At 39.2% G+C, this 24,060-nt stretch overlaps 1 protein-coding gene across 1 annotated transcript in view; it reads left to right on the forward strand.

The window, feature by feature from the left end:
* The window catches only part of LOC105385590 (ATP-dependent translocase ABCB1), a 51,112-nt gene that overhangs the window by 14,600 nt on the left and 12,452 nt on the right, over nucleotides 1-24,060 (forward strand). Inside the window, exons 5-22 of the mRNA XM_048632126.1 lie at nucleotides 4,308-4,408; nucleotides 5,661-5,832; nucleotides 9,797-9,921; nucleotides 10,294-10,489; nucleotides 11,075-11,299; nucleotides 11,892-12,078; nucleotides 13,160-13,302; nucleotides 13,510-13,573; nucleotides 13,846-13,990; nucleotides 14,174-14,268; nucleotides 14,514-14,696; nucleotides 15,028-15,131; nucleotides 15,454-15,594; nucleotides 15,928-16,110; nucleotides 19,395-19,598; nucleotides 20,320-20,449; nucleotides 21,040-21,235; nucleotides 21,568-21,730. Of these exons, the coding sequence (XP_048488083.1) occupies nucleotides 4,308-4,408; nucleotides 5,661-5,832; nucleotides 9,797-9,921; nucleotides 10,294-10,489; nucleotides 11,075-11,299; nucleotides 11,892-12,078; nucleotides 13,160-13,302; nucleotides 13,510-13,573; nucleotides 13,846-13,990; nucleotides 14,174-14,268; nucleotides 14,514-14,696; nucleotides 15,028-15,131; nucleotides 15,454-15,594; nucleotides 15,928-16,110; nucleotides 19,395-19,598; nucleotides 20,320-20,449; nucleotides 21,040-21,235; nucleotides 21,568-21,730 (2,757 nt within the window). The remainder of the gene's footprint in view (nucleotides 1-4,307; nucleotides 4,409-5,660; nucleotides 5,833-9,796; nucleotides 9,922-10,293; nucleotides 10,490-11,074; nucleotides 11,300-11,891; nucleotides 12,079-13,159; nucleotides 13,303-13,509; nucleotides 13,574-13,845; nucleotides 13,991-14,173; nucleotides 14,269-14,513; nucleotides 14,697-15,027; nucleotides 15,132-15,453; nucleotides 15,595-15,927; nucleotides 16,111-19,394; nucleotides 19,599-20,319; nucleotides 20,450-21,039; nucleotides 21,236-21,567; nucleotides 21,731-24,060) is intronic.

The raw sequence follows: 24,060 nt of genomic DNA on the forward strand, positions 1-24,060 counted from the left end.
ATTCGCGTCTCTGCCTCATAAGCTCGAGTGTCTCGCTTGAAAGTTTAGACTCCTTGTTGCTTCTCATGCTAAAAGAAATAAATAGTAAGACAACTCAACATCTATAAACAGCCCCGAAACTTTGTTAGTAGGTACTGTAGGTACTTATAAACTTATATTTTTACAAAACTATCATAATGTTTTTTAGATTCACTGCATATATAGATCTAAATAACCTTACATACAAAATGATAGTCCAAGTACCGGCAAAAGGTCTATTTTCCAATCATCAAAAATCCATTTTATGTACTTACCTACTAACTCGTTACTAGGTTGGTAATTACCTACATAATAAAATACTTACTCACATGAAATTATCACTAATTACTTATAAATACTTCTTTCTATTTATCTTCAATAATTTCAAGTTTCGCTCACAAGGTCACAAGTCACAACTCACAATCACAACACAGAAATAATAATATGAAGGTAAGACGAAGACACTCCGTGTTTGGTCGCAATACTCGCAATTTCTCGCCAACCGGCGCGGCGCGGCGGCGCGGTGGCGCGGCGGCTGTGGCGGCGCGGTAGCGTCCATCGATGTGTGCGTGACGCTACTTGCATGTGTGTGTGCGGTGCCCGGCGCGGGCGAGTGCACGAGCGACAGCAATACTTTTCCTAAATACCTATTTCGCTAGGATCGCGAAGCTATACTCTCCTCTTAATGCACTAAACAATTTTATCCTAAACATGTTTAGCTTCATAATTCACCATGGTCTTTCGAGAACTATTTAGTTAAATGCGTTTAGCATCCTGCGATTTGTTATTTACGTTCAGTTCCACATCTTTTAATGAGAGACTTCATATTTTTTATTGAACATTCGAAACGACTCAGCGTAAAACGGAGTCAATCTATCAATTTCAAACATAGAGAAAATAACACTACTTATTTCAATGTTTCAAAACAAAACTTATTTCGGCTTTCACCGCGTGGTGGTGTTTGTATTTATTTGTTGTTGTGATTTCAAAGTAAAATGAATAGTCAAGCAACTTCTTCTCGTGTTCGTGCCCCTAATTTTACAAGGGAAGAACAAGATTTATTGTGCAATGTATTGGAACCATACTTGCACATTATAGAGAGCAAAAAAACGTTGTTCCTGAATGGTATCAGGAGATTTAATGTATATTTTATACAATTATGCTATTGCATGAGTAACTCTATGAATGATTCTGCAAGCTGTTGGTTCTTCCACACCTATCACATCTCCACAAGTAATTAACTGACTGCCAGTTGCATAATATCGGAGTGTGCATAACAACTGGTTCATTGGAGTAACTGCATTATTTCTGTAACAATAATTATAGGTATAAATAAAAGTATAAGATAATTATGTAGTCAGATAACTTTATTATTGGTGGAAATAAATTCGTCAAGATCATGTTGAATTTCTTGTAGTAGAAGCGATACAGTTTGTTTTGTCAAACGAAATCTAACAAATTTTTTATCCGGTAGTGTCTCAAATAAGTTAGTTCTTTCTGCAATATAGCGTAATGAGCGAGGTCTATTCATATAGAGAAGTAATTCTTCATCATCGTCATCAAACAAAATATCCCACAAATCCATTATTTATTAGATAACCTCAACATAACCTCTGAACAATGACCTCTGAATCTCTCACAGACAACAACTAGACATCACTGAGGAAAAATGATAGAAATGGAAAAGTTCTCTTGACAGTGACAGCCGGTCGGTCAGCTGGTCGCCGCGACTGACGCCATGACATGCGGAGTAGATAAATGTGTTTAGTAAAGTTAAATAGCCATTTGACCGCATTTAGGTTTAACAGATTACTAATCATATTTAAGTCGTGGTAAAAGATGTTTTACGAAATTTAATTTCAAATTGTGTTTAAATAAAAAGTTAAATACATTTATCACTTTGATAAAAGCCACCCTTAATCTCTAAATTTTCTTTTATTGTATTTATTACCCATGTTAAGAATCCACTAACGTCGTCGTCTTTTGCTACCTAACATATCTACCTACCTTATTATTAAGTACTTATCTGAATCCTCAACCTGCTCCTAGCAATGTTTATCAAAATCGGTTTAACCGTTAATAAAGAAGAGATTGGGATTTTTTTTAACAGCCACCTCTTTGTTGGAAAAACGGATAACAGCTTAGGATTAAGTGCAGGCGTTAAATTTAAATAATCTGATTTATAGCCAATAAGGAAATATATTTTAAAATTAAGGAATGTTTCACGTGAGGGAAAACCTCACATGCAGCAGACTTAACTTCCTCAAGAAATATTGCACCATTAATTATGATTAAGTCATAAATACTTAATAAGATTATCCTTATTTCTAAAAAAAAAACTTCAGTCATTAAAATTAAAATAATACTTAGGTTGGGTAGGGTTCTTAGGTAAGTACTTACTACTTTCAACCCGGAAGACATATTTTGGAAGGCACACTAAAAAAATATTTTATTAATATTTAATTATAATAATTATTAATTATACCTACGTGCCTGATACCAAAAAAATACTTAACTATTGATTTAGGTAGAGAAAAAAAAAATTTATCAGTTTACAGCTGGTTTATCCCACGGGAAAGCAATTTAACTGAAATGTAATCTTTGTTATCATTTTTATTTATTTTAATAATGATATAATCGCAACAGGAAAAATTCGTTAGGTAATACAGGTAACCTAGGTTGTCTAACAGGCTAAACAGGTTTGAAGTTTCACGTCCCCACCATTATGCTAGCTATGGTCAAGGGTTCGAATCTATGTTATTCCCGTTTTACATACATACTTACGTAAGTTTCAAGCAATTAAAAGTTCCACTTACAAAATGTCGACACCAAAAATAATGACCCCAATTTTTTTAACATTTAACTTAGAATTCGATGAAATATTTACGTTCTTAAATATTTTTATTCTGATGCCCTGTTAAATGTACTTTAATAATACCTACTGTCATTATGCTAGTGTTTTCCGTTTAGGAGTAACTAGCTGTTCCCGCGCGCTTCGCTTCGCCTTAAAAAGTTTGCCCGTGGGAATTCCGGGATAAAAAGTAGCCTATGTTCTTTCCCAGGGTCTAGACCATATGTATACGAAATTTCATTCAAATCCGTTCAGTAGTTTTGGCGTGAAAGAGTAACAGACAGACAGACACAGTTACTTTCGCATTTATAATATTAGTTAGGATTTGGTGCTATTGCTATGCCATTGGATCTTTATCATTGCTCGTGAAGTGTATTTAACCTACTTCTTGTACCTATGTACCTACGTATATCCAGTTTACACTTTTCAGTTTTATGTCGATCATGTTTACCCTAACGACTATTCATATTAACATTCAATGAATACTGCCTCTGATTTAACTACAATTTACAATGGCTATTAATTTTGATAGCATCTTGTAGGTAATTTTATCGAATTGAGATTATTTCTGAATAGGCTTCCTTGTTGATATAGCGGTGCATTAGTCGTTGATATAATTATGATTTATTGCACTTGAGTTCTTAAACTTTACTAGTTAAGTATCTTATTTATTGTTGTTTAAGATTTCTCTACAGGGTGTTGCAAAAAGGGTATACTAAGCCGAAACCTACATGTGCAGCATGGTATATCTAAGCCTGAAAAAAAACACCCTGTATAAATCTTAAAGGTAAGCGTCCACCTTTCGGCATCGTATGCAACGGACGCATTAAGTATTCTTTGTATAGGAATTCACAAGTGTTTGCGGCATGGCCGACGCCGTTTCTCCATACGCTTTGGTCCGATACGTACGATACCGTTAGGTGGAAGCTTACCTTTATACATAGTACTTTTTATTCATCCTACTATCCTAACTTCCTAACTAATATTATAAATGCGAAAGTAACTGTGTCTGTCTGTCTGTCGGTTCCTCTTTCACGACAAAACTACAGAACGGATTTGAATGAAATTTGGTATACATACGGTCTAGACCCTGGGAAAGAACATAGGCATCCCTATACTTTTTATCCCGGAATTCCCACGAGAAATCTTTTTAAAGCGAAGCGAAGCGCGCGGGAACAGCTAGTAGCTAGTAATATTATAAATGCGAAAGTTTGTAAGTATGTATGTATGTTACTTCTTCACGTCAAAACGGCTGATCCAATTTTGACGAAATTTGTTATAAAGTTAGCTGAAACCCTGGATTAACATATAGGCTAAGTACTTTTTATCCCGGTATTCCCATAAGAAATCTTTTTAAGGCGAAGCGAAGCTCGCGGTAATAGCTGGTATTATTTATGTCTATGGGTCCTATCATGATTTATTTTTCCTACTTGAACAGATAATGCGGATCCGTCTGATGTTCCTCCGCTCGGTGCTGCGTCAGGACATGAGCTGGTACGACACCGACACCAGCTTCAACCTCGCCTCCAGGATGTCCGAGTGAGCATCATCATCATCATCATCATCATCATCAGTTTGTTGTTGTTGATCCCATGGCACCCCAGAAGTGCAGAGGGTCTCCACTAACGTCCGCCACTTCCGCGGCTGTACTTTTGGCCTAGCTCCAGCTTAGTCCAGCGGCTCGCAGCTCGTTTTCGACGCTTCGGCGCCATGTCTGGACAGGGCGTCCACGGGAGCGCTTGCTATTTGGTGGCCTCCAGTCAAAAGCTACACTTGCGGCATTCGTAGCTCCTCTTCGTACAGTTTATGACACACTAATTTGCTGTCCCTTCTTCTCCCGACAGTCGCCGCTTTGGCGGCTGGGGGTGATGTTCAACGCTTACCTTCAGCCCTTTAGCGTGTCGGTGATAAACACTATGCATTATCGGACCTTATTGCAATATTTGCAATCCCTAGCACAACAAACAAAGTTTCTATGGAAAAGCAAAAAAAACATGTATTTCTATTCTAAAGTCACTGTACTTTGGAAGTAGGTATCAGATTCCTCCCTGAATCACCCGCTTTCGTTTGCACCCTGTAGATAGAGTATTTTATCACCTTACCAAAGAAATGATGCAAATGACTTGACTCCTTGACCCACTGTTATTGCTAACAATGTCGTATGGGATTGTGCAATTCAGCCAATCGCACTCAATTATTTTCTATTGCTCGATATTTCTTTTCTATTATTACTTATACAATAACTTATCGGATAGACTATACTCTGTCCATTATATTATTGGTTTTTTGACAGTCGAAATCCCATACATATTTGATGACTGCAAAGGAAAACCAACTTTATGTACCAGACATCTAAAATACAATAACATAGTGGAAGCTCTATAAGTACTGTGTCTCAGACTGTGACTGTATTAACTAGGAATTACCACAAAAACGTGGAGACCTAAAGTGTTAAGAAAAGGAGCTTTTCTATAATGACTTTAAACTAAGTAAAAACGGCGATACGGCACGCGATCTCTGTCACGTGAGTACAATAATGTACAGCGAAAAGCCGTGACTCGGTTGCGAGTCACCTCTGACTACCCCTTCGGGGATTGCAGGAGTTCGCATAATGTATGTAACTAGTACTCGTATGTACATTAGGGGGCTGATTACTTATTTCGTGAATTTTCAAAAGTCGTAGAGCAAAATCTGCTCAGAACACCGTGTTTCTCCCTCTTTCGGCTTACCATGCCCATTTCCTAACACCCTGTATACTTATACCTCTTACAATCCTTCATTTCCCCCACAGAGACATGACGAAGCTCAAAGACGGCATGGGCGAGAAGCTATCCGTGGTGGCGAACCTCATCGGGACAGCCGTCATTTGTTTCGCTCAGGCCTTCCCGCTGGGCTGGCAGCTGACCCTCACCTGCATGACTGTCATGCCCTTCTCTGTGCTGGCTTCGGTGCTGCTGTCCAGGGTGAGAGACCGTTATTGTTTTGAGGATTAAAGCTATCTGAGAGAAGAAGTAGCAGTCTTTGGAAGTGAGCGTCTGTGACGTTGCTACAGAGAGTCAGCCGCAGGTTTGCAGACGTCGCATTTCGCTCGAAGCGCTACCGTATGTGTTTTGATCGAGGATGTTAGTGCTTACACTAGGCAGCTGTCCTTTGCTTTTTGAGCTTTTGTAGTGGAATTCGCGGAATTTGGGAGCCCGATTTTAAGCTAAAATTCTTATAAATGATCAATCAAGCCAGACGAAAAATTAAGTAATAGGTTTTTTTATTCATGTTGGTAGTAGGTTTAGTACACTACTATTTACTTAATTAATTTTATTTCTATTTTAGTTATTACAGCGGTTATTTCAAAAGCACTCAACCGAAGTAGGTACTAAGATTAGTTGAAGAGCATGGAAATGGAAGAATCGATACACTTCTTATTACTTTAATGAGTTTGTGTTTGTTCAATGTAAACTTGTATCAACGATTGTCAATTCACTGTCTGAAGTTAGAGATACTTTTTGTCCTTGGTATTTAGGGTACCTACCTACAAATTGCTACCTACAAACCTATTTGTCTATGACACGAGGTAGCAGACTACAGATGACGTAAAAAAAATATTATAATAATAAACTTTCTTTAGCCCGTAATAGCCCACTGCTGGACAAATGCCTCTCTTTAGGCGCGGCACACAGCACTCTATCCTCAGCCTTCCTCATCCAAATACTACCGGCTACCTGTCTAAGGTCTTCGGGCCATCTCACTGCAGGTCGTCCCACGCTACGTTACTATTTAACGTTATCAGGGGATTATTATTAACCATCAGACGTTTCCTGGTTATCTTTCTAATCGTGCCGTTAGTTATGCGGAACACTTGTGAGCAAATATCAAAGTGAGCCCTTTATAGACCACTTGACTGATTAGTGATTGCATCGCATACAAATAGTAAGAGATTTAACTAGTGTAGTGTTTGTTTTTAGTTAGGTATATAGTATGCCATTATGTTATGAGTTTCTATGACTTATTGTGTTGGCCGCGTCCATATTTATAATTAATATGATTTGTATTAGCTTACTCGTAAGAACCGATGACCGGAGAGGTAAATTTGTTCTCGAGTGGAGACCACGAATAAGCGTAGGGAAGCCTTATAGACCCTTGGGCAGCTGTCTATCAGAGCGGAGCGGGATAGCGGAGCGGTATGCGCGCTTTTATGCAATTTCATTGGTCGCTTTTTGACCAATGAAATAGCATAAAAACTTCGCTCATGCAATTTTATTGGACGATTATTGCCTGCGATTGCTAGCTCCGCTCTGTGGACCGGCAGCCTTAGAAAGGTAGCTTAGGTAGGTAGTGGCTGGATGAGGAAGGCCGAGGACAGAGTGTTGTGGCGCTCCATGCAAGAGGGATATGTTCAGTAGGCGCTGATGATGATGACGACTATAGTTATATAACGGGATAAAGTTGAATATAAGTAAAACTTTATTATTAGGTAGGATATAATATCTTAATCATTTTCCTTATAGATACCTTGTATGGATATTTCCTGATCATGATTAATAAATCAACTGACAGGATACAAGCAAAAGCCATCAACTCCACGTTTTACTAAATATAATTTTATGACTATTATTACTAGATTTTTCGTACATAAGGTTATGGTTATGTTAGATGGGAATACCTACTCATATTATCCCACATAGATAAAGTTTCGAAATGAAAATTTAGTAGCCATGCCCTATAGATACCAACGTAGCTACTTTCGTATTCTATGGATACTGATGGGCAAAAGCCATTTGACTCGAATTGAGGCTGTAAAGTTAGTTATCTATGATATTTTTACAAACTGTATCTAAATAATCTGTTTAATATCAACAGATAATAATAATAACACGTGGATATAATTGAGCCCTACTTACTTGATTGAGGATTATTTAATAGATAAGTAGGCGAGCTTTTTACATACTACACCATGTACTAAGTAGGTAATTTATCTTGAACATGGAAAAAAATATATTTTTTATTTATTTAATCCTTTATTGCACATATATATAAATAAGTTTACACAGGGTGGACTTAATGCTAAAAGCATTTTCTACAAGTTATAGGACTCTGATACCTGACAAAGTACCTTCATTATAGTATACGGCAGTGTTTTTCAACCTTTTTCATGAGGCGACCCCCCTGGTATAAAAAAATGTTTCGCGACCCCCTTGACCCTTTCGGTTTTTTATCATGTATGTTACAGTATTCCCAATATTCCTTCCATACGACGTATTTATGGTCTCCATGAATAGGATTCGAAGGAGTACATATTTATGGGATTTAAAAACACATTATTTTACAATTACACACATCGGATACGTGTGGCCATGTACATACACTAATGTCATTGCGACCCGGAATTTCATTTTCGAAATTAACTTTTCTTTCTGAATTTTTTGAGCATTTAAATATCTTGAATAAAAGTTTTCAAGGGTGAAATGAAAAAGACAAAATACCTGGCTTTACAAAAAAATAAATACTTGTAGTCGTCTTTGAACGGTACGTTAATTTGCCTATTCGTGGTCTATACTCGAGAACACGTTTACCCCAACGGTTATCGGTTCTTCGGCAGATATGACCAGCACACTACCACTTCAGCTTGCATATTTTGACAGCTATGTCAGTAATCTTAATCCTCTGACTGACGGAAAACCTAATTTCTGATGCCCCGAAGCATAGCTCTCTCCATAGCACGCTGAGCGACTTTAAATCGGTGGACTAGTCCTACCATCAGTGATCACGTCTCTGCACCATACGTCATCACTGGCAGGACGCACTGGTTGAAATCTTTAGTCTTCAGGCTCTGAGGGATGGCCAGGGAGAATATGTGCTGACGAAGTTTCCCGAATGCAGCCCAACCCAGTTGGATGCGCCTTGCAGCCTCCCTGTCGAAGTTAGTCTGCCCGAGGTAGACATATACTTGCACAACTTCGATTGTTGCCTCACCAACGATCATCGGCTCCGGTTCGATGTGAGCATTATACATGACTTTCTTCTTGTCCAAGTTTTGACCCCGGAGCCTACACGTTGGGAAGCAGCATTTAGGCCACTTCTATCATCCAGCTGAGTTCCTGCAGAGATTCTGCCATAATAACGATGTCATCCGCGAAGCATATAGGTGTGACATGTACTTGCCATTTATACATATGCCATGTCCATTGTCCAGCGGCATCGTTCAGACAGACTCCTCAACTCCACGATATAGCGCCAGTCGATTTGAGATCTCTGCAACGCTTTCAAAATTGCCCAGGTCTCGATCGAGTTGAAGGCGTTTTCATAGTCCACAAAGGCTAGATACAGATAGGCTGATTATACTCTTCAGTCTTCTGTGTAATCTGCCTTACTGTGTGGATGTGGTCTATTGTACTAAAACAGATCCACGATGGGATAATTTAATTGATAAAAACAAGCTCAACCTTCGCATTTAAGAAAATTTTAAGTAAAAGTATTTTTAAAGTAAGAGTCTTTCTTAATAAATAAATACTTTTTTTTTGTTTTTTAAATATTGTCTTTATAAAATCTTTATTGTTTTTTTTTACTGAAGTTCCCAGCCCTTTGGCGACCCCCCTACAGAAGCTTCGCGACCCCCCGGGGGGTCGCGACCCACAGGTTGAAAAACACTGGTATACGGGATGAGTGTTGCGTGAATTTCGTGAAAACCTATGAGTGCGTATCCAGCAGAAAAACTGCTCGCCGTCGACTGAGTTAGCTGTATATCGGTTTATTATGCCGAGACGAGAGCATGGAAGTAGAAAAGAGAGTCATATTTTATTACTCTAGTTGCGTGCGTGCGCCTAGTAACGAGTGAACAGTTTGCCTACTGGGGTTACAACCACAAACAAAATTTATTTAGGGTGACGTAACAACATATGAAAGACTCATTGTATCGTGTTGTTATTATTCCAGTACCAAACAACATCTTCAGGCCGTGAAATGGACGCGTACAGCAAGGCGGGGAAGCAAGCTGAGGAGGTCCTGAAGTCCGTCAGAACCGTCATCGCTTTTGGAGGAGAAGAGAAGGAGCTGGATAGGTAAGAAGTGTATCTTAGTGTTGTTGAGGAATCTTTCGGGAAGAATCTTTGAGGTTGGAATACATGCTGTACCGATTTAAAAACGATGCGCCTGCGCAACTCTTCGTGCTAGCTTGTGTGTTTGTATTGAGAGTAGAACGCGTACAGTTCGGTAACTAAAACAACTTAAATGTTACTGAAGTGAAGTGCGCCTTTAGATATAGGTGAGTTTTTCGATGTAGGTAGAGGTACAAGTAATATAAATACAACCTCCAAACTATCCATCCTATAAATACAATAATCTAAAGTGTATGTAAAAAACCTATTCACGCAGGAAGGAATTATAGGTACTTAGTGTTTCATTTTCTAACAAATAATTATTTATGTGGCCAGATACCGAGGCTTGTTGGAGCCAGCCGAGCAGTACGGCAGCAGACGAGGCTTCTACAACGGGCTTGGGACAGGCTTCAACTGGCTCCTGACCTACACCTCCAACTCCATAGGTCTCCTCTACGGCACTAGGCTGGTCCTGAACGACCTGTCCAAGCCTGTCGATGAGCGGGAGTATGTGGTTGGGTCTATTTTTAGTGTGAGTATCTGGATGAAGAAAATGGAACGACATATTTTATACTTGCTATGGACAGGAAAGGATAGCTAGGTACATTCAGTACCAAAAAAAATCATTAAATTTTTCATGACACATACATACATATGCACTCACGACTGTAATCTCCGAAGGGGTAGTCAGAGGTGGCTCACAAAGCGAGCCACCCACTTTTCGCAGCACATTTGTACTCACGTGATAGGTTGCGAACCATATCGCCGTTTTGGGATATGTACAATGAACTTAGAATACACATCTAGAATCTAGATGTGCAGGTTTCCTCACGATGTTTTCCATCACCGTAAGAGACCGTTTTTTTATGAATCATCATAAAAACGAAAGCATCAGGTATTATAATTTAAGACGCCCCCAAATACTTCACCGGATGAACCAAACACGCAATTTTTTGATAGTACCCTAGTACCTACCGCAGTAGCTGAAAATATAAAGCCTCTTTAAGAAGAGCGCAGCCAGATTCTATCCTCAACTTTCCTTACTACTACCACCCGATACCTGAAGTCAAAATGACTCACATTATTATAAAACACACTCTTCATCCTTCTCATACAGATAATCTTCAGCGTATACATGGCGACCCAATCTATAACCTTCTGCGTGCCTCACGGAGAGACCTTCGCGTCAGCCGCTGCCGCCGCCACCTCCATCTTCAAGCTCCTGGAGCAGGTCCCCGCTATAGACTCCTTCAGTCCTGCTGGCTTGAAGCCGAAGAGGATGAAGGGGGATATTACGCTGCATGGCGTTCACTTCAGCTATCCGGCTAGGCCTCATGTGCAGGTATGATGGTTTTACAGGCATCTTCTGTTGTCGTTTCAGTGACATAATAAGGGGTAGACTACGGGTTGTCTTACTGGTGAATACATTGGCCAGTCTAGCGTAAGACGCTGACTGTCAGGGTGCGCCAGAAGTATAATATATATGGAACAGGTGATCTCTCACTCGTGAAGGCTTATTTGGTGCACCCATGATTATTATATTATGTCAATCGTGTAGTTAGAACCTTGAAAAAAGTTTTGAGGTAGCCTTTCACTTCTTCTCCGAAGGATTCCGACCTGCCAATATAAAAAAAAACCTAAGTGGGATCCCACCAACCCACGGTAGCCCAGCCAAGAATTTTTTTTAAAAGCCATCAAGATTTCTCGTCAAATCATCATCAGCGATGGTAATTAGAACGGAATTAAACCATCAGCTTCTGACACCTCCATAAACAATAGAATAGGTACAAGATAATCCCTCAACATGGACCACACTGGCACAGCTTTTTTTTTTTAACTTACAAGGGAGGCTCTAGACACTATTTTGTTACTGAATCGTAGAAAAAATAAAACTATTATATTCTATTCCACTCATCATTCCTCCTCCTCCTCAGATCCTGAAGAACCTCTCCCTCCACATCAAGGCGGGCGAGCGAGTGGCGCTAGTCGGCTCGTCAGGGTGCGGCAAGTCCACCATCCTGCAGCTCGTGCAAAGACTCTACGACCCAGGAGCTGGTGATGTCTGCATTGATGGGAGGAATATTAAAAGCATGAATTTGAACTGGCTGAGGTCTTCTTTAGGTGAGTTTGTTGATGATGGATGAATCGTCCACTGCTCATCTAGCTACAACGTGTCTAAGGTTATTGGTAAAGCTAGCGGGTTGAAGGGGTCACATAGTAGGATTGCTTAGCATTGGTCTATCATAAATACATCAGAATATAATAGAATAGAATATTCTTTATTTGTACACACACACATAAAAGAAACTTACATAACTTAAATACTATAAACTATGTACAAAAATGGCGGTCTTATCGCTTAAAGCGATTTTTTCAAGACAACCTTAGGGTGGAAGGATATTTTGATTAAAGAGGGGTCAAGTGTACTAAAGAATAATAAAGGAAAAATTAAAATAATTATTTAGTTATCAGATATATCGTAGATGCCCCTCGAATGTGGCATTGTTGCCATAGTTTATATTTATATAATTTATAGATAGATAAGTTATTTATTTACTTAACACAACACATACACAGGTTACACAGCAAGATTACTAACATTAAGTTTAAGATGACATAAACACACAACATTAATATGAGACAGACAGATAGATAAGCAACATGTGTATTTATCATGTTAGCAAAAGGGTTCTGACTCAGCATAATACTATGATTATAATTAAATAATCACAGCGCTGGTATTCTGCCAGGACCAATTTAGTGAGTCGGAGTGGAGCCTCAACCAAACACAAATATGTGTGTAGTAAATATATAAAAGTGTGTTATGGTACTTATAATTATAGTAAAATAAAAACTTATATTTTATATATTATGTTATGAATGAATGTAAGAATAATATTGTGTTAAATGATTATGGATGTATGCTATGTAGTAGTAGGTATGTGTAAACGAATATATTGTGATATGAGTTTAAGTGATATGTGTAAAATAATATGATAGCAAGTGATGTACTTAGTAGTTAAATTCCTAGAAAAAATAAATGGCGTTTACCAATTTATGATGAATAAATGCGTCCTTCTTTTCCACTTTTGACACGAAACTGAAAAATATTATGAAAAACAACACCACCAAGCAATCGGGCCACGTCCTTAACTACCTTAAGGACTACATTAACATACCGATATCTTATTTAATATTCCAGGAGTGGTAGGCCAGGAGCCAGTGCTCTTCCGAGGAACAATATACGAGAACATCGCGTTCGGAGCTGATGAAGTGACTCCTGAGGAGGTCGTCAAGGCAGCTGAGATCGCCTACGCCCACGATTTTATCAAGAAACTGCCTAATGTAAGTAGTACTTATTTATTTTACGGTCCCTAAAGCACTCTGTACGTTTTTCGAGACCTAACTAAGTAGTCCATATTTTATGTTTCTTATTATCTCTAGGTACGGTGGCCTGCGCCTAAAAGTATGCAGGCGGAGTTTTAAAAAAATAGCCGTCAATTATTGATGTATGAAACTATCAGGGTACTTATTTGATATTTTTTTCCTCAGGGCTACGAAACGATTATTGGTGAACGCGGAGCCTCCCTGTCTGGCGGACAGAAACAACGCATAGGTATGTAAATACTTGTATTTTTATTCTTCTTCTTCAGCATGATTGCGACAAACACTACACTGCTGGACTAGACTAGGATATGTCACTATGCTGAAAGAATCAGAGAAGTCATATGCTGTTGATTCCCCAGGGAAAACCTTCTGTTTCATAAAATATATATAAGACACAAACACACAAACGTCTGTGCCTGGAAACTCCATTCTTCCTTTAATAGAATAGATTTATAAAACGAGCAAGGTCTACACCTATTCTTATCTCTTCTACCATTCCAGCCATCGCCCGCTCCCTGATCCGGGAGCCAGCGATCCTTCTCCTAGACGAGGCCACATCCGCCTTGGACCCCGAGGGCGCGGAGCAGGTGCAGGCCGCGCTGGACCGCGCCAGCGAGGGCCGCACCACGCTCTCCGTGTCGCACAGGTGAGTCACGTGAAGAGTGATCTGGCCAAATCTGTCCTAGACGAGGCCATATTATCTGTCCTGTCCTGGAACCTACAAGCCTCAAGAGCCGAGCCGAGCCCATAAATGTATCGTAGTAAACTATTTTATGTTTAAGATCACAAAATTGGACTATAATAGTAAAGTTCCTGTGTCTTATTCTAGGTTGTCGTCTATAGTGAATTCAGATCGCATCATCTGCATGGACCAGGGCACCATCGTTGAGAGCGGCACTCACGAGGAGCTGTTGATGAACAAAGGTTAGTTTGAATCACAAATGTCAATAGGCAACGTACTAGAAGTCGGTACTCTTAGACACGGACAAGGAATTACTAAAATAGATAACCTAGATGAAATGGTTTCTAAAAATTGGTTTAGTAGGTGAGGTGACACAAGTCGCCTTACGGCGTAGAATATTAACCACTTTTGCATCACACTCTGATATTTTGGTTTCCATGAGGTTACAAATTTTGTATAAACTTTGAAGTCAACCAAACTCTTTCAGGATTCTACTGGAAACTGGTGACAGCAGGCAAAGAGCCAGACGTGATCAAGACAATAGTGGAAGAGGAGGGCGTGGGCATCACCAACGTGGACGTGGTGGTACAGACCCCTGAACCAGAGACTCCCACTAGAGACGTGAAGAGGTCTAGCCGACGGGTACTGAGGAAGAACTCTGTGAGGAAAGGTGAGGTTGAAGATATTGAAGGAAATATCATGTCATCATCAGCATTCCATTGCCTACTGATGGGTATCTAAAAGCCTCAATTTAAGGACGTCAACTTTTACTGCTGCGCTAACCAAGACTTTATCTCGTTGTGTTAAGCGTACCGATTGCATGACAGTGCTGGTATAAGCCATTGTTTCCCACAATTTACCGCAAAGAAGAAAATATCGCGATCTTCAATCACAATTAGGTGATGAACTTTACTAAGTGATCTCCATTATAATTTAGATACTATAAAATATAACTGTCTTATATTTCACATATAATACTTATAATGTGTTTCTTACTACAGGTTCATTTGACTTCTTGGCCCCTCGAGAATCTATATCTTCAGCTGCATCTTTGGGTCTTCAGAGCTTCGGTTATGTTGAGGATGAAATTGAAGAAGCTGATGACGTAAGTGTCTATTTTGTAATAGAAACAAATTATAAGATTTACATCATAATGGACATATATCCTGTTAGGAGTACCCGAAGCATCCTTATTACACTCACGGGCAATAAAAAGGTAAAAGTTATGTTTGTTATATTTATCTTTGGAAGTTCAAAAATCCTACTCTACGCTAGTGACATGAAGTTTTTGTTGATTAACATTGAAACAAGCATTTAAATCAGTGACCGATCAGATAGTTACTTAATACATAATAAGTAGACTAGAACTTCATGGATTTAACAAACGCATACGTCGACTTATATCTAAAAATTACTTCCATTCCCAGGGCCTAGTCCCAGTCGACGCGTGGACCCTGCTGAAGCAGAATGCCCCGGAATGGGTGCTCATAGTGATCGGTTCAGTCGCGGCGTTCATGCAGGGCGCTTGCTTCCCCGCGCTGGCTATAGCTGTGGGGTACGCTGTCGGGGTATGTATCTGGATGATGTTATTATCATGCGCAACAAAGATGGGGTTGTAGATTGTAGATGTGAAATGTGAAACAAGCAACAATATTTTTAAGGTAGCAAATATCTCAATAGCAACAACTTGTATTACTTAAGTAGTCTAAATTCCGCCCTAGACGAAAATAAAACCTAAAGATAATGACGATATGGCAGATGATGGACCACTTTTGTCTATGGCTCAAAAAGTACTGGATTTCATAACATATGATCATGATCTAGGACTGCCAACTCCTAGATCACCAACGTAAAGTCGGACTTAAAAAAAAACGCTGACCAATCCCCAAATTTTCCAACAGATCTTCCAAAACCCCAACAAGGCCGAGGTGCAGGCCAACTCGGACCTGATCTCGGGCGTGTTCTTCATCATCGCGCTGGTGGCCGCCGTCGCCATGTTCCTGCAGAGCAGCACCTTCACCAAGGCGGGGCTGAAGATGACCACGAGGCTGCGGTTGCAGTACTTCGAGAGTTTGTTGAAACAGGTGAGGAAGATCAGTCCTAACTACATTCCATTCCACGGGGAAAGACACCTTTATATTAAGGGTAATAAAAGGGTTCTGTCTTTCCCCGTGAAATGAGATATAGTCATGTACTTAAGGGCCCGTGCAGGGTGACGTGCCGCGCCAATTTTGGGTTTTCAATGCTCTTCACACAGCACACGCAGTGACACGCACACATGTAAGTTTGCACAGTGGGTCGATAAACTTTTACTCGCCAACTTTATTGACAATTATGTTCAAGTACATTTTGGGTGATTTTAGGGTAAGTAAGTATAATTCTTACTTACACTGGTAGGCACCAGGAAAGAGTAGAAATTATTAGGGGTGCCACTTTACTCTATACTCGGAACCCGATTAGCTTTCTCAAACAAATGTGGTATTTACTTGTAGAAAGGTAACTAAAAGTATTAAAGTGTAGATAATAAGTTTCGGGCATCCTCCACCCAACTGAACCCCGACGACAAAGCAAAGTAAATACATAGTGTCGCAAAAGGGCTATACTAAGCCAAAAGGGGATGACTCAAGGGGTCATTCTGAACAACTTTTGTTCTACGAGATTTGCAAATTCGCGAAAAAAAATATTCGTTTTCCATGGTAAAAAGTCACATGTCCAACAAAGTTTCTATGAAAAAGGTTTTTTTTTGTTAATTTCCAAAACTTGTAGAGCAAAAGTTCAGAATGACCCCCTGTCTTACTCCTTTTTACCCGACTGCCGAAGGAGGAGGGTAATGTTTTTTGATTGTATGTATGTATATATGTATGTTTGTCTGTTTCTTTGTTCCCTCCTGTAGCCTAAACGGCTTGATAGATTTTGATGTATGAGGTATTGTTAGAAGCGTATTGATGGCGCGATGGCTATAGGCTATGTGACGTTCCATTAAAATGTACATAGCGCCCTCTTGAGGACATAACGTGATGATCGAAAAAATAATAATTCAACTTTGCCGTGTAAGGTATCAAATGAAAGGACTTGATTTTCACATTACAAAAATATGCATATTGAAGGTATTTAAATAACAACACCAAAATTATTGAAATAAAAAATGATCATGAACTACCTACCGACGTAAAATTTCATAAAATAAAAACAACTAAAAAGTTACAAATAAAAAAATACAATTATAAAAAACTAAAAACCTGACTGTACGCTAAAAACATGAAAACGAGTCCCAATGTTAATGGAAAGTATCGCAGGCGGGGACCAACTTGACCGCCACTCAAGGCCGTTTTCTAAGTAACATTCAGCTAAATGGTGAACCCTCTGGTGGTATAATTTGTTTATATACCGCTTTTTCAATACCTGTAAGTACATTTTTTGGCAGCATAATATTTTTACTTAATTTTAGGGTTTCGAACGTCAAAAGAAAAAAAGCAACCGTTATAGGATCTCTTTGTTGTCCGTCTGTCTGACTGACTGTCTGTCACCGCCCTTTTTCTCAAAAACGGGTAAAGATATCTAGCTTATATTTCGCATAGATGGGGAGTACCCCAAAAAAAATATTATGGTACTCCCTGTCCCACACAAGTAAATTGGGGCTTATATTTTTTCCAGTTATTTTGGGTATCCTTTTTTTTCTTTGTTGTTTTGTATAAGTATGTGTTTCTTTTCTTTAAATCTGTATTTTTTTTGTTGTTGCTGTCTATGTGTCGAAAAAATGTATCTTTATCTTCAAATCACGCCATCTATCGTTTGTTTTTTTTTGTGGCTACTGTCTATAGAAGAAATTCCGTCATAGACAATTTTACGTTACGAATTTATTTTTACATTTTCGTGGAGAATCAACAGCATTTTGTTAATAAATAATTATTACTTATGAACACATAACAACTTGATGCCATTAACAGAATGAACTTAGTAAACCCAGTAAACCTAACACATCCAGAGGAAAAACAAAATCTCTTTCTCTCTCTCTGAAAAACATACTTAATAGCCCAAACTCGATGCTTTTAGCTATTAACATCTTTGAAATAAAATTGAGCCACCACCGTGTTACTGCCCTGATCAGATCCTCACGAGACCATACCTCAACCAGCACCAAGAGACTGTATTTTTGATCCCTAACCTAATGTTCGTGCGTATTGTCATCACTTAGATCCATTCGCTATATTCCTGCTCCTCATCAGACCTATACGAGACTGTAATATCACGAGAATATTGCACACTATCTAATTTAATTTAATGTATTGAATATACTGGAAGAATTATGCTTCCTCAATTTCAAATCAAATTATGTTGGTGTCATAAAAGTTGAAAAAGTGCAATGACAACCAATGTGCAGTGATTTTGTATCTGTACACGATAAGATCGCGAGCTGTCAGTGCTGCCTAAACCGACGTGACCCTTCTTTGGAGGCCAGCGGCCAACTGAGTCAAACGTCACTTGTGTTTATGATTTTATAACACAGAAAGCCGCCATAGATATTTGTATGAAGATTTGAGGGAAAAAAATTGCTCAAGTTTGGGATTAATTTACACAAAATAAGTGTGTGTTTATTAAAAAACAAGGTATTTAGCGCCTAGTCCAAGCCTTTAACTTTATAATATGATAAAAATCATATGAAAATTCTTTATAATTACGACACAGTTGTTACAATACGGGAGTGTGATTGACTGGTTTTTCTTGATATTCTGAAATTAATTTACAGTTATCCATAATCATTTACTTAAATTCGAATGATTCAGCACCTAGCTAGACTCTTCAACTACCTGTGTGATTTTTTTCAAGGCTGTAGAGCATCATTTACTACATAATTCTATGACAATGCCAACCCTCGATTCCCTATTGCAGACCCTTAAGTAATTCTATTGCGGCAATTACGGTTTTAGCCCTTATTATATGGCCGTTGAGAGAATGCATTTTTGACATTCGAAATCCCAGAGATATTTTAAGCAAAGGAAAACCAACTTTACTTACCAGACATAAGCGAACGTCAAAATCGCATTCTCTCACGGGCCGAAGTATACTAGAATAAATTTTCGCTCTTGTTTCGTTGGGATCCATGAATTATAATATTATTTATGCGGAAGAGATTTTACCTACAACTTCGTAAAAATTTAATAAATTCCTGAGAAGATTAAGTACTTAGTGCAGTGTATGTCACGGCCTTTAAGTATCTCGTTCGTAAAATACAGAATAGATGAGCTATTCGATGGCTGAGCTATCATAAATATGTACGTTTTAGTGATGGATGAAATAAATATTATCACTTCGAAATGATCAAAGATCTAAACCTTCAAAATCTTACATTTCCACCTTCAAATTCCAGGAGATGGGCTACTACGACAAAGCGTCCAACTCCGTGGGGGCTCTCTGCAACCGCCTCAGCAACGACGTGGCCGAGGTGAAGGGTGCCACAGGGATGAGGATCGGGCTGATCCTGCAGGGGTTCAGCTCCGTGTTCATCGGAGTCGTCATCGGCCTGGTGCTGAACTGGAAGATGGCGCTGGTCGGCGTTGTTATGCTGCCGTTGGTGAGTTTTGTTTTTGAAGAAAGGTTGAGGAGTCGTAGGAATACAATCTCCTAACCCCTAACCTAAACAATAGAATTTCGAATTCTTTTGCATCATTATAAAAATATTGGTACATTCAGTCAATAGAGAAAAGTGTTTTTTTATGGAAGACAATGGCTTTTTAAGTTTTTCAAGTAGCTGCGGTACTGTAGGTGATTAGTAAGGAGTTGCGTATCGCGTGCTTAATCCACGCATTACAATAAATAGTTGTATGAAAATAACACTTGCGGGTGTCACGCGTGCGGGGCAATCCCGCAAAAAACAGCCTATAAGTATATAACAAGAAAGAAAGAAAGAAAGAAAGAAACATTTATTTGACACACTGAACAATAAAAACAGAAACAAAAAGAAAAAAAGAATACTACAAAAAATATATATGAAAAAACAGAAAATAATACAATATAAACAAACAAGGTTGCTGTCCAGAGCGTCAAGGCACCAGCTCAGCGTGTGCTGTGGGGTTAGGCCACAGCGCTGGTTTTCAGCTGGCCCTTAACAAGATATAGCGTTACTATTTGTTTTACTAACGACATTGTATGGAACGGTAATCCTTCTTCAGCATCATCATCAGCCTATAGCAGTCCACTGCTGGACGTCGGCCTCTCCCAAAGCACGCCACTGGATGCGATCATTAGCTTTAATCCTTCTTCAACATTCTACAATTTCCATTACAAACCCCCAGATTGTTGGCAGCATCTGGATGGAGGGCATAGTGTCGCGGCAGTCGGAGGAGGACCAGCGGAACGCGCTGGAGACCGCCGCCTCCATCGCCACCGAGGCCGTCGTCAGCATACGCACCGTGCAGAGCTTGGGTTAGCTTATATATTATTGTTTACTTGATGCCCGTGAGCCTCGCTTCGCCTCTTTCACGTGGGTATTCCAGTGTAAAAAGTAGCCTAGTTAGTTAATTCAGGGTGCCAGTTCAGCCGTTTTGGCGTGACGAAGTAACAAACATACACACATACACTCACACACACAGACACATTATCGCCTTTATGATATTAGTAGTAGGATTATATCAGGATTTGTTTCCCTTGCTGAAGTTATACACTTCAAGGAGCCTTTTATAAAATTTTTATATCCCAAATTGGATATATAACTACCTACTTACCTTTTTTCTGGCCAAACCTTGGCTTTTGGCTAAGAGATTGTTTGAAGGCATAATAATTATAGTCCTTTACCGCCACCTGAATTACCTACGATGCCGATGCAATACTATTTAGCATGAAAGCGATAAAATATCAAACCACAATAGAGGTCATACCTCTACAGTTACTACATTAGTATCTAGCGGGACATCCGTCCAACATTATTACCCAGAATAAACAACACTGCAGTGTTCAGTTACAACATCATCTAGTACCATAACAGCCCCTAACCCAAACCCCGACGCATCCCCCAGCGGTCGAGCAAGTCTTCCTCGACAAGCTACAAGTCTCGCTCCAGACGGCCATGGAGGCTCTCAGCAAGCAGACCAAGTGGCGCGGCCTGGTGCTGGGGCTCGGGATCTATGTGCCGTTCCTGTGCTTCATCAGCGCGATCGTGTATGGAGTCCATCTGGTGGCGAGAGAGGGCGAGGAGTACAGGATTGTGTTGACGTGAGTGTGGAATTGTACAAATTTTTATCTTAAGGTTTTTGCTTTCGTTGCCAAGCTTGCTTTTGATTGACCGTCCTATCGTAATTACTATAAAAGCCACAACAAGGCTCGCCCTGGTAGTAATTAATAGAGAGAGATTAAGAGTGAAACAAAGTGGAGTGATGGATATAAAAAATGCTTACCAATAATATTGTAAATCTATGGTACATTCCAACTATCGTATAATAGTTACATTCATAATCCGCTTCTTAAATTTGGAAGCTAAAGACCGCCACTAAGTCACTCTATCCTACAATACCTACCTAACAAAAATATTAAATTCCTCTCTCCAGAGTAACGCAAGGCATAATGTACGGGGCCTACATGCTGGGTCACTCCCTGGTGTACGCCCCCAACTTCAACTCGGCCAAGGCGTGCGGCGCCCGGATCCTCAGCACCATCAACCGGGTGCCGCTGATCAGGTCGGCTGAAGGGATTGTTGATGAAGAGAAATGGGTGAGTTCTGGAATTGGTACCAAATATTTAATCATCAACATTAATAGTGATAGGCATAGCTATCTCTAGTAAATGCCATAAAATCACTTTTCATAGTATTAGTTTGTTTGAAACGTGAGCGCGACTCAAAGGTAAAACAGCTTTTTATCAATGACTATTGGAAATTTGTGTTTGTCTCCTTATGCTCCAATTTCACAATAGTCGGTAAAATAAATAAAAAATCGAAACCAGGGAAAGGTTGATCAATTACCTATACGTCATCTCCATATAACATTTTTGACAGAAAAAAAAACACGCACTCACGCCTTGTACAGTTCTCCCATATTAATAATGCACATGCAAATCTTCGCAAACTGTCGTATTCCCGGAAACACCCGAATCATTGAATCGTAAAAGCACTTGCATTTTGATCCTTGTTCGAAAGAAATAGTAGTCAATATCATGTGACACATAATCGAAAACAATTTGGGCGGTCGGTGGCTGTCACCGATCAGTCAAAGGTCTCAAGGTCAAGATCAGTATTACTTTTGTGGAATTATAAAGAGCTGCAATTACACATCGTTCTTGTTATTTTTTTCAAATGTGAATTTAATTTCAACTTTAATTATTTTTGACGACGCCATATTATGAGGCACATTTAAGAATAAAATATACGTCACATTGATAGACTTCACTTAGCCAATAAAGCCACACCCAAAAGACCAAGTTGTAATTGTTATGGTTATTGTGAATGTGCGCTGTAAATACTTTTGAACTGAGATTTTAATGTAAACCTGTGATTTAAATCCATATTTCTTCTTCTAACATAAACCTTGTGTTATTCAAACCTTATTTCATCCATATTAACACCAGCTTGAGCAAGACATTTGAAAAGTACTGTAACATTTTCGAAGTAAATTTTAATATTATGACAATATTATGAATTATCGACTCAAATTTCGTTACTGATAAATCAATATCTCTTTTAGCACCAAACACATAAACCTAAAAAAAAATGCATGAAGAAAATGCACTTAACCACTCTAAATACATATCTAAATACATGGCGTTCGGAAATACGACCGTTGCCGAACAATGGCGAAGATTTCTATGCGCATTATCAATTTTGGGGAACTGTACTAATGTACCTACTCCCTTGCGGGGTAGGCAGAGGTGCATTGCTGCACCCACTTTTCGCCAGAGTGTTATGTTAGTCCCAATGTAATAGGGGGCGGGCCTATTGCCATTTTATTATTATTAAATTCTTTATTGCACATAAATTAATTTTGTACATAGGCGAACTTAATGCTAAAAGCATTCTCTTCCAGTTAACCTTGGGCGTTGTGGAGAAAGTGATAGGTAGTGCGAAAGACAATGAGGACAGTTTAATTTTGTTTAATATCTATATTGTTAAACACTAGAATATATACTTACTTATACATAATATTATAAAATAAACGTATACCTACATACATAATTTAAATATATAGTTACTATAACAAAAAATAATAATATCATCGTCTCACTTACATACTACAAAAAAAACAGATAAACTATTTATTAGATCTGCTGCTGATTGTTCTGCTTCTGGAGGTAGTGCAGACGAACCTTAGACTTAAAGGTTTCTATGGACTGCGATTGCCTTATATGCAATGGTAACTGGTTCCACAAGCGAACCGCTGACACGGTGAAAGAATCCGAATACCCTGCCGCATTATGCTCTGGGGTACGAAAGAGCAAATTTCGACTTGACCGTTGAGGACGGTCAGTAAAGTCAAAGAATGAAAAGCGATCAGTTAAGTAAGAGGGGGCACAAGGATTATAAACTATACCATATACTAGGGAAACAATATGAGCATTCCTTCGATGACGGATGTTGAGCCACTTGAGTTTATTACGAAAATCGGTGACATGGTCATACTTACGCAGGCCAAAAATATAGCGAATGCATAAGTTGAGCAGACGGTCGAGTTTATCAAGTAGCTCTTCGGTGAGATCAGGGTAGCACACATCTGCGTAGTCAATGATAGGGAGCAACAAGGAGTTGACTAGCGTAACTTTGGTCGAGTACGGCAGGAAATTCTGCAACCGTTTTAGTCCATGCATCGAGGCATAGATCTTGCGACTAATTTCTGAGACATGCAATTCCCATGACAGGTTATTCTGGATATGAAGACCAAGGTTTTTAACACTGTCACAGTAAGGCAAAGTAACCCCATTGAAGATTACAGGTGGTAGTGGGCCGTTTCGCAGTCTAGCTAAGTGATACCTGCTGCCAACAAACATAACTTGGTAAAGTCACCCGTCGCCATTTTACGGGCACATCCAAGACCCGAGAACAGATATCTGTG

The sequence above is a fragment of the Plutella xylostella genome, chromosome 30 (assembly GCF_932276165.1).
Source record: "Plutella xylostella chromosome 30, ilPluXylo3.1, whole genome shotgun sequence".
Classification (NCBI taxonomy): domain Eukaryota; kingdom Metazoa; phylum Arthropoda; class Insecta; order Lepidoptera; family Plutellidae; genus Plutella; species Plutella xylostella.